Source organism: Callithrix jacchus, chromosome 15 (assembly GCF_049354715.1).
Source record: "Callithrix jacchus isolate 240 chromosome 15, calJac240_pri, whole genome shotgun sequence".
In the NCBI taxonomy this organism is placed as follows: Eukaryota; Metazoa; Chordata; class Mammalia; order Primates; family Cebidae; genus Callithrix; species Callithrix jacchus.
In genome coordinates this window covers 6,305,640-6,316,546 of record NC_133516.1, presented here as the reverse complement: position 1 = coordinate 6,316,546, position 10,907 = coordinate 6,305,640, and the positions used below count along the sequence as shown (strand labels likewise).

At 51.6% G+C, this 10,907-nt stretch overlaps 1 protein-coding gene across 1 annotated transcript; it reads left to right on the top strand.

Annotated features, from left to right (window-relative positions):
- The first annotated feature begins 861 nt into the window (after nt 1-861).
- On the top strand, nt 862-10,610 carry LOC144579463 (transient receptor potential cation channel subfamily V member 3-like). Its single transcript, XM_078350186.1, has 3 exons — nt 862-868; nt 7,341-7,511; nt 10,018-10,610. Exons 1-3 carry the CDS (start codon nt 862-864, stop codon nt 10,608-10,610), a joined length of 771 nt encoding a protein of 256 aa, XP_078206312.1.
- Nucleotides 10,611-10,907: the final 297 nt, after the last annotated feature.

The window sequence follows — 10,907 nt, the reverse complement described above, 5'->3', positions numbered from 1 at the left end:
AACTGCTGATCTACCATCACTGTAAATTTGTGTGTTCTAAACATTTCATAGAAATGGATTCATACAATATAAGACCTTTTATATCTGGCTTTTTTCACTTAGTGTTTTTAAGGTTCATGTATCAATACTTCATTCTTTTTTTTTTACAGCTGAATAATATTCCATTGGACAGAGTATCACATTTTGTTTATTCATTTATCGATTAATGGACATTTAGATTGTTTCTACCTTTTCAGGTATTACGAATCGTGGTATGAATATTCATATACAAGTTTTTGAGTGAACATATGTTTTCATTTCTCTTGTGTGTATACCTTGCTATGGAATTGCTGGGTCGTAGGGTAGCTCTATATTTAACGTCTGGACGAACTGCCAGACTCTTCCATGGCAGCTGTACCATTTTATATTCTCAGCAGCAGTGTTTGAGTTCCCAAACTCAACCAGCACTTGTCTTTTATTTTTTTTTTTTTATTTATTTTTTTTTTTTGAGACAGAGTCTCCTTTTGTTGCCCAGGCTGGAGTGCAATGTTGTGATCTCAGTTCACTGCAACCTCTGCCTCCCAAGTTCAAGCAATTCTCCTGCCTCAGCCTCCTGAGTAGCTGGGATTACAGGCCTGTGCCACGACACCTGGCTAATTTTTGCATTTTTGGTAGAGATGGGGTTTCACCATGTTGGTCAGGCTGGTCTCAAACTCCTGCCCTCAGGTGATCCACCCACCTCAGCCTCCCAAAGTGCTGGGATTACAGGTGTGATTCTCAGTGCCCAGTCCCTCCCCGCTGTTCTCTAGCTTGGCGTCTGCCTGCCCACAGGGGTCCCCATGGAGGAGCCAAGAGATGGTGCCCACGTGCCTGTGTGCGACCATGGCAAGTGAGCCTGGAGCCTGCAGGAGGGAGGTGGAAAGCCAGGGTGTGGGGAGTGTTTATGAAAGTGCTCCATGTGCATCGGCCTTTAAGTCTCCTAATAGCTCATGAAGACACTATTATTAGTTCTGTTTTATAGATGAGAAACTCAAGGTTCCAGCAGTGAGTAAGGCCAGCCAGTAAACACAAGGCCTGGATCTGACCCCAGGCAGTCTGACTCCAAAGCCTGGGCCTTAACTGCTGTGTCAGGCTGCCTGGCAGAGAATGTGTGGGGGCAGGCCGACCTGTCCTGGGCCAGAGGGAGTCAGGAGGGCTTCTTGCTTTTTGTGTGGGCCTGGGACTCTGTGCTGTACCTGTAGGCCTTTCCTAGAAAATGTGTGGGTGTCAGACAGCTGCAAACTTCTGCAAATTGGATCCGCTTTGTGTGTTTACTTTTTGAGACAGTGTCTTGCTCTGTTGCCCAGGCTGCAGTGCAGTGGTGTGATCTCGGCTCACTGCAACCTCTGCCACCTGGGTTCAAGTGATTCCCCTGTCTCGGCCTCCTTAGTAGCTGGGATGACGGGAGCCTGACATCATGCCTGGCTAGTTTTCATATTTTTAGTAGAAATGGGATTTCACTGTGTTGGCCAGGCTGGTCTTGAACGCCTGACCTCAAGTGATCCCCCGACCTCGGCCTCCCAAAGTGCTGGGATTCTAGGCGTGAGCCACCTTGCCCAGCCTGATCAGCTTTTGAATTCGCTCAGAACCTGAAGGGATCCTGTGGGCACTTTGGGAGGCAGAGGCAGGCAGATCATCAAAAGTGGGGGTACTTTTCCAAAACTAATGATAGAAATTTTTTGTTATTAGATTAGAAACCTGAGATTGTTCAAGGAAGGATATACCTACATTTGGTATGTTTCCTTTCTTTTTTTTCGAGATGGAGTCTTGCTCTGTCCCCCAGGCTGGAGTATAGTGGTGCAATCTTGGCTCACTGCAACCTCCACCCTTCAGGTTCAAGCGACTCTCCTGCTTCAGCCTCCCAAGTAGCTGAAACTACAGGCACGTGGCACCATTCCTGGGTATTTTTTTTTTGTATTTTTAGTGGAGATGGGGTTTTACCAAGTTGGCCAGAATGGTCTCCATCTCTTAACCTCGTGATCCACCCACCTCAGCCTCCCAAAGTGCTGGGATTACAAGGTAAGCCACTGCATGCGACTTCTTTTCTTTTAAAAAAAAATCATAAGCTTTATTTTAATTTTTTTGAGACAGAGTCTTGCTCTGTTGCCCAGGTGGGAGTGCAGTGGTGTGGTCATGGCTTACTGCAGCCTCAAACTCTTGAGCTCAAGCGATTCTCCCACCTTAGCCTCCTGAGTAGCTGGGTCTATATGCATGAGCCACCAGGCCTGGCAATTTTTTTCCCCCTGCAGAGACATGGTCTTGCTATGCTGCTCAGGCTGGTCTTTTTAACTCCTGGCCTCAAGCACTCCTCCCTCCTTAGCCCCACAAAGTGCTGTTTTGCAGTGCCAGCTAAAGGACCTGGCCAGCTTTATTTTTAGAGCAGCTTTAGGTTCACAGCAAAATTGACCCAAAAATGATATAGAGACTTCTCATACACCTGCTGTCCCCTCATACCCGCAACGTCCCCAACTACTGGCATCCTGCACCAGAGCAGTTCATTGTTACAAAAAGAAATTAGCTGGGTGTGGTGGTGTGCAACTGTAGTACCAGCTACTCAGGAGGGTGAGGTGGGAAAATCATGAATCTGGGAGGCAGAGGTTGCAGTGAGCCACGATCGCGCCACTGCACTCCAGGCTGGGTGACAGAGCAAGACTCTGTCTCAAAAAATAAATATATAAATAAATAAAAACTATGAAAACAAGTGAAGATTGTATGACAGAAAGTGACTGTTTGGGAAGGGCCACTTTAGAGTGGACAGTCAGGTTGGTCACCTTCGGCCTGAGGACTGCATGAGGAGAGGGACGTGGGCGAGACCTCCCAGACAGGACTGGGCTTTGCATGCCTGCGCAGTGGAAAGAAGGCTGGAAGTGAGGCAGGAGAGCTGGGCATGGGCCACTGAAAGTCAGCTGTTAGCAGCATCATCATTAACTTTCCCTGTTTGGGTCTCAGTTTTGTGGATTTCCTTGTAAGTGGGCCAGAGATGGGCCTGGGAGACCAGGTTTGGGAGAGAGGTTCCCTGCCAGCAAATCCACTTGGGAAAAGCAGTGAGGTGTGTCCTTATTGAATTTTGGAGTCAGCAAACAGCCCTCTAGGGTCTTATGAGGTGTGGCAAAGGTGATTGGCTCAAGGATGACTGGATGCAGTCTTGCTGACTTGCCAGGGGCACTCAACAGTTCAGCATTTTTTTTTTTTTTTTTTGGAGGCAAAGTCTCACTCTGTCGCCCAGGCTGGAGTGCAGTGGTGTGATCTCTGCTCACTGCAATCTCTGCCTCCCGGGTTCAAGTGATTCTCCTGCCTCAGCCTCCCAAGTAACTGGGATTTTTTTTGTATTTTTAGCAGAGACGGGGTTTCACCATGTTAGTCAGGCTGGTCTCAAACTCCTGAACTCAGATGATCCACCCACCTCCGCCTCCCAAAGTTCTGGGATTACAGACATGAGCCACCATGCCTGGTCACATTTTAGCTTTTTCCAGGTGGGAATCTAGCTTGGGCCTTTAACCCTTCTCATGGGAGAAAGTAATTGTGATTTATTCTTTGAACTCTGCAGATTTTCAAAAGCATTTTTGTTATATATAAGAAGTCAAGGATTGTGACAAACTAGAAGGTATGGAGTGGAGGAGAGGAAACCTAGGGAAGGTTGCTGCTACTGAGTGCTAAACTGCACACTGAGCTCCCTGGTAGCCAAAGCAAAGAGAGAAACTAGATGAACCATATCACATTCTCAGCCTGTCTCTAGTTGACAGCAGTCCCGTAGACAGGGAGGTTCAGGCCAGTGCCTTAAGCTTGCTTGTCCTAATTCTCCTCCCTTCTCAGTCCCCTTGGTCTCCTGCTTTCTTCTTGTCAGTATTGCAGGATTTATGAGCCTTTGCTAGCAGCATGTTTCCTTTGAGGGCAGAGATGAAGTCCACTGAACATAGTTGATTTCCTGGTGCCCTTACGGTCTCACATAGGAGATGCTCAACATGTATTTTTTGAATGAGTGAATATAAGAAGGTTGTTAGGGTTTCTACTGAGGCTTTGCTGTCCTGGTCACAAACCTTTCCCTCTCCCTATTCTTGGCCTCCCCTTTTGCTTTCCTTCTTTCATGAATCTGCCTCTTGCTGGAAAGAGGAGGTCTGGGGTGCTGTGGGCACCTACTCTCTCTCTGAATGGTGGGAGGAGCCATTTATTCTTGTCTTCCTGGAAAGCAGCCCCACCACCGTTCCACACTCTCTGCTGATGCCTCCCTTCCTCTCAGCGTTTCCTGCACCTGGGGCAGAGGGGCTCTGGGACCAGCAGAGCAGCACTATTCCGCACTTTGGGCAGGTTACCTTGCTTCTCTGAGCCTCAGTTTCCCCACTGGGCAAGGGCTAATACTTCTCCCCTATGCTGCTAAAGAGGAACCAATCACAACTTTATTAATATCATTTTAAAGCATTTTATCAGAGGTCTTCAGAGTTTTACTTTTTAAAGCAATTATTCCATTGAGACATTTTTATTATAAAAGTTTTAAACCTAAAGTTAAGATATTAGCATAATAAACCTCTACACATCCATCATCAGATTCAACAAAACAGTATATTTTTATTGCTTTACTTTACCTTTTTTAAATTTTTGAGACAGGATCTCACTCTGTTGGGCATGCTGGAGTGCAGTGGCATGATCACGGCTCACTACAGCCATGACCTTCCCGGGCTCAGGTAGTTCTCCTTCCCAGCCTCCTGAGTAGCTGGAACTATAGGTGTGCACCACTGTGCTTAGCTAATTTTTCTATTTGTTGTAGAGATTGGGTTTCACCATGTTGCCCAGGCTGGTCTCAAACTCCTGGGCTCAAGTGATCCTCCTACCTCTGCCTCTCAAAGTGCTGGGATATCAGGCGTGAGCCACCACAGCCGGCCTAACTATTTTTAGCTACATCCACATTACATGAATACAGCTTCATTGTAAAGCAGTCCAACATTTCAGATAAGTTTTTGTTAGGGCCTTTACCCATATGCTTTGAGGAGTTTCCTAGGCTTTTGACATATGTGCGTGTATATGTGCGCACAGAAGAGGTTTTATTTACTTATTTAACATAAAATAGTATCATACTGTCTGTATTCTATAAGTTGTTGTTGTTTTTGATTAACTATACGTCTTAGAACACTTTTTTTTTTTTGGAGATGAAGTTTCACTCTTGTTGCCCAGGCTGGAGTGCAATGGCATGACCTCTGCTCATTGAAACCTCCTGGGTTCAAGCGATTCTCCTGCCTCAGCCTCAGGATTAGCTGGGATTACAGGCGCCCGCCACCATGCCTGGCTAATTTTTGCATTTTTAGTAGAGATGGGGTTTCTCCATGTTGGTCAGGCTAGTCTTGAACTCCTGACCTCAAGTGATCTGCCCCCCTCAGCCTCCCAAAGTGCTGGGATTACAGGCATGAGCCACCACGCCCGGCCTTAGAGCACTTCCTACACCAAAATGTGAAAGTCTAGCTTCTTTTCAGCAGCTTAGTCTGCACCACGGCTAATTTCACCACCACCCCCACCACCAGCAGACAGTCGTCAGGCGTTTCCAGTTGTTTTGCTGTGACAATGTCGCAGTGCATGTTCCTCTCTATGACCCTGTGCACAGATGCACATATGTTTAGGAAAATATTTTGCATTGGAATATTTGGGTTCAAATGCATGCACATTTCAAGTTATAATAGTGTCAAGGTGTGGTGACTCACACCTGTAATCCCAGCATTTTGGGAGGCTGAGGTGGGCAGGTCACCTGAAGTCAGGAGTTTCAAGACCAACCTGGCCAACGTGGTAGAACCCCGTCTCTACTAAAAATACAAAACTTAACCAGGCGTGGTGGGTCGCGCTTGTAATCCCAGCTACTCAGGAGGCTGAGACAAGAGAATCGCTTGAACCCGGGAGGCAGAGGTTGCAGTGACCCAGATAGTGACATTGCACTGCAGCCTGGGTGACTGAGCGAGATCCTGTGTCAAACAAAACACCCCAAACCCAAAAGCCTTTTTGTAAGCCAGCGTGTCAGCCTTCTCTTTGTGGTTTCTGCCTTTTGGATCTTGCTTAAGAAGAAGCAAGATCTTCGGATCTTCCCTACCAAAAGGTTAGTTAAAAATTCCTAATTGTTGTTAAAGCTTAGTTCTTTAATCCACCATTTGTTCACAGCACGGTGGCAGCTCTTTGGGAAATGCTGTTTCTGTTGGTACATGTTGAGACCCTCCCCTCCTCCCAGCCCGTCCCTTCCATCTGGAAGTTCTCCGGCCTCTAGCAGGCTGAATGCCTCTCCCTCTGCCCTTCCTGCTCAGTCTCCAGCATACAATTCACTTCCCACCAGGGCCAGATGCTAGCCTTACCTGAGACACCCTTCTCCCCAGCCCATGGTCCTGAGGGTCCTCGGACGTCCTGCTATCTCCACCCTTCGTGTGCCCTCTGCCTCTTAGCTCAGGCCTCCTCATTTCTTTCCCTAGTTTTGGCTGCCTCTAATGCATCCTCCAGTTTTGCAGCCCGAGAGATCTGAAAGCACCCAGGCACCAAACTCCAACTTCTGATCTGGCCAGTTCCCTACTTCAAGGCCTTCTGTGACTTTAGCGCTTAGGATAAGCTCTGCCCTCTTAGCCTGGCTTAGGAGCTGGCCCCACCCAACCTCCTAGACTTCTGAGGTCCCAGGTGAGAGCCTCTGGGAAGACCCTGATGCTCTCTGGCTGTGAAGGGCCCTTGCTCTTGGTCCCCCAGCTCCTGCCCCTCTCTGAATGGTGGCACTTAGTTCTCAGTGGCACTGCGGGCTTTTTTTTTCTTTCCGAGATGGAGTCTCACTCTGCTGGAGTGCAGTGGATCGGTCTCAGCTCACTACAACCTTCACTTCCTGGGTTCAAGCGATTCTCCTGCCTCAGTCTCCCGAGTAGCTGGGATTACAGGTGCACACCACCACGCCCAGCTAATTTTTGTAATTTTAATAAAGACGTGGTTTCACCATGTTGGCCAGGCTGGTCTCGAACTCCTGACCTCAGGTGATCCACCCCCCTGGCCTCCCAAAGTGCTGGGATGACAGGCATGAGGCACCTCGCCCAGCCACTGTGGCCTCTTGAGGAAAATCATGGACACTGCGTCTGTGCACCCCTGACCCCTGAACCCCGCGCTGGTGCCGAAGCTCGGAGCAGGCACTCCACACGCGCTCCTTGGGCCAGGCAAGCCTGAAGGAAGCAAAGAATAAAGCTGGGATTCCCGGTGGCGGGAGACACGGCGAGGAGTCCTGATTTCCCTGTGGTTCACGGGAGGGTGTGGAGGCCACAGAGGGCGGGCGGGCCAGCCCCCCGCCCCCGGGCCAGTCCCCGCCCCTGCCCCCCGGCGCTGAGGCTCCCGCGCCCCCTTACCCGGGTCCGCAGGGCAGGCGGCGCTGAACATCGCCATCAAGCGGCAGCAGGAGGACATCACTGCGCTGCTCATCGCCGCCAGAGCCGACGTCAACGCCCACGCAAAGGGGGCCTTCTTCAACCCCAAGAACCAGCACGAGAGCTTCTACTTCTGTGGGTGTCCCCCCCTGCCCGGCGCCGAGTCCGGGAGGAAGGAGGAGGGAGAGGGAGGGAGGGAGGAGGGAGGAGGGAGGAGGAGGGAGAAGGGAGGAGCAAGGAAGGAAGATGGAGGAGGAATGAAGGAGGAGAGAGAGGGAGGGAGGAGGAAGGGAGGGAGGGAGGATGGAAAGGGAGGAGGGAGAGGGAGGTGGGAGGAGGGAGAGGGAGAAGGTCAGGGAAGGAGGAAGAAGGAGGAGGAAGAAGGGAGGAGCAAGGAAGGAAGAAGGAGGAGGAATGAAGGAGGGAGAGGGAGGGAGGAGGGAGAGGGAGGGAGGGAGGAGGGAGAAGGAGGAGGGAAAGGGAGGAGGGAGAGGTAGGATGGAGAGGAAGGAGGGAGAGGGAGGAGAAAGGAGGGAGAGGGAGGAGGGAAGAAGGAAGAAGGCAGGAGAGAGGAGGGAGAGGGAAGAGGGAGGAAGGGAGGAGGAAAAGGGAGGAAGAAGTTAGGAAGAGGGAGAAGGAGGAAGGAAGGAGGGAGGTAAGAAGAGGGGAGGAAGAGAGGACAGAGAGGGAAGAGGAAAGGAGAGGGAGGAAGGGAGGAGGGTGGAAGGGAGGGGCTGCCTCGCTCTGCACTCCACCCCCACGGTCAAGAGGCTCTGGTGCCCCAGAGGACAGAGCTGGGCTAGGAGGAGGCTGGAGATGTCCATCTGGGAGGACATCAGTGTGGACCAGAGAAGGAGGGGCTGGGAGGTGGGAGGGAGAGAAGCCCACATTCCCCGGGGGTGTCACCTGGTGGTCTTAGAAGCATCATCCTGGACATCCCTCTGAGGGAACAGAGACCTGGGAGAGGCCAAGGAGGCAGCCACATTTTACAGGCGAGGAGACCGCTCTGTGAAAGGGAAGGACTTGCCCCAGTGTAGCTGGCATTGACTTCGGTGTGCCGGGTCCAGTGCCTCTCAGGACTGCAAACAGGGAGTCGGAAGTCGAGAGTGAGAGGACCAAACTCCTCTGCCTGACAAGTTACAGAGTCCAAAAGCAACTGGGGTTAGGATGCTCTACAAAAACAAATGGAAATGCATAATGTAGACAGAGTGAAATCCAGCCGTTTAGAGCACGGTTCTGTTCATTTTCACAGCATGGACGGTTGGCTCACCACCACTGCAATCAGGACAGGAACCACGGGCTCCGGAAAGTTCTCTGCGCAACTCTGTTGCAGAGGAGACCCCTCCTCCCATCCAGTCTTGCCTGACTGGTGATCACCCATTTGTTTTCTCTTCTGGGGTTTTGATGATGGAATCTGGCTCTGTTGCCCAGGCTGCTGGAGTGCAGTGGTGCAATCTTGGCTCACTGCAACCTCTGCCTTCTGAGTTCAAGTGATTCTCACGCCTCAGCCTCCAAAGTAGCTGGGACTATATTCTGGGTAGTTTTTTTTATCAGCAGGACTAGCTAGCCTGTGCTCTGGGCAGCCCTGGGTGTCCAGGTCTGGGTGTCCTGGCAAACAGGGTATTGTCCAGTTCCTAGTGTGTACTATTGCCCTGCACGGAGAACCTGGTTGGAGCCAGTGTAATATGACAGGAAATGATAAGTGCTCTTCAAAAATGCAAAGTAAAGCAGAGAGGACAGGCATTAGGAGTTCTGTCTGTGGCAAGAGAGGGGTGGATTTTAATTTTATTTATTATTTTTGAGATGGAGTCTCCCTCTGTTGCCCAGGCTGGAGTGCAATGGCTTGATCTTGGCTCACAGCAACCTTCGCCTCCCAGGTTCAAGCAATTCTCTTGTCTCAACCTCCCAAGTAGCCGGGATTACAGGCATGTGCCACCATGCCCGGCTAATTTTTTTGTATTTTTAGTAGAGACAGGGTTTCTCCATGTTGGTCAGGGTGGTCTCGAACTCAGGTGATCCGCCTGCCTTGGCCTCCCAGAGTGCTGGGGTTACAGGCGTGACCCACCACCTTATTTTAATTTTAATAGAATTAAACAGTTAAATTTTAAATAGAGTTAAATAGTTTTAAATTCTTTAGTTTTAAATAGAGCCAGTTAGGCTGGATCACTGAAAGGTGACGTTTGAACAAGCACTTGAAGGAGGTGAGGGAGCGAGGGACTGGCTGTCTATGAGCAGAGGGAATAGCCAAGCAAAGGCCTGGGGCTGGCCACGTGTTGGAGGAAAGCCATTGTCAGGGGAGTGAGTGATGGGAGAGGAGGAGAGGTCAGAGGACACAGGGCTTTGTGGGTGTCATTGGAACTTGAGCTTTCATTCTGGGGGAGGTGCTAACAGGTTGGTCTGGCTGCTGTACCCAGAAGGGTACAGAAGGGCCAGGGTGGCAGCAGGGAGGCCAGTCAGGAGGCTGCACAGTGATGTAGCTTCATCCTCCCCCACAGAAGCAGGAGATGGGGAGAGGACCAGGGAACCTCACTTGCCAATCCTGCTGAGATAGGATGTGGGCCCCAGTCCTGCAGCTTGGGGAATGCTGCTTGCGACCTAAGCCAAGGACCCAGAACCCAGCTTCGGCGCCCTCCTCCCCCAGGCGAGACGCCCCTGGCCCTGGCGGTGTGCACCAACCAGCCCAAGATCGTGGAACTGCTGATGGAGCACCAGCGCACCGACATTGCCTCCCAGGATTCGCGGGGCAACAACATCCTCCACGCCCTGGTGACCATGGCCGAGAACTTCCAGACGCAGAATGACCTCGTGAAGCGCATGTACAACATGATCCTGTGGCGCAGCGGCAGCTGGGAGCTGGAGACCACGCGCAACAATGACGGCCTCACGCCACTCCAGCTGGTGGCCAAGATGGGCAAGGCCAAGATGCGGCCCGGGGTGCGGGGTGTGGGGCCCGGGAGCGGTAGGCGGGGCCCCGGGCGCGGGGAACAGCGGTCACTCCCTCAGCCTCCGGGGACCTCGACGGGGGATCCACTGAGCACAGCCGCGGGCTTAGGAAGGTCCCAGCCTGAGGTCCAGAAATGCAGTGGCGGCAGAGGTGGGTTTATTCTGAGGGGCCCCACGGAGCTGGCGCCATTCGGCCTGTGCACCCGATCCCCACATTTCTGTCCCCAATCCACCGCGTTTCCATCCCTTGTCCTGCAAGGGCTGCTCTGGGGGAGCCTGAGGCTGAGGTGATACCGTAGCCCCCGCAGGGCTGAGTGGGTGACCCTCGGGGACTTCTGCCCCTCATGAGGACGGGAGTTTCAGGACGGCTGCTCCGGCCCAGAACCAATGGTCTGCCATTTCCCAGTTATGGAGAGACCCCAGCCTGGCTGTCGGGTTGGAACTCCATGCCACGTCCCCAGCAGAGTGTGGCTGCTTCGGGCCCTTCTTGCCTTGTGTGACGCGGCTGAGAAGTCGAGGCTTAGCTGGGAGCCTTGGTGAAGGCTGGATGGATCTCTTTCAGGGGTTGGAGTCATGGCTGGACCTCAT

Bases quoted from the DNA above. Each gene is read 5' to 3' on its own strand.
- LOC144579463 (XM_078350186.1), top strand. The intron at 7,512-10,017 runs GTGGGTGTCCCC...CTCCTCCCCCAG, and splicing joins GCACGAGAGCTTCTACTTCT to GCGAGACGCCCCTGGCCCTG.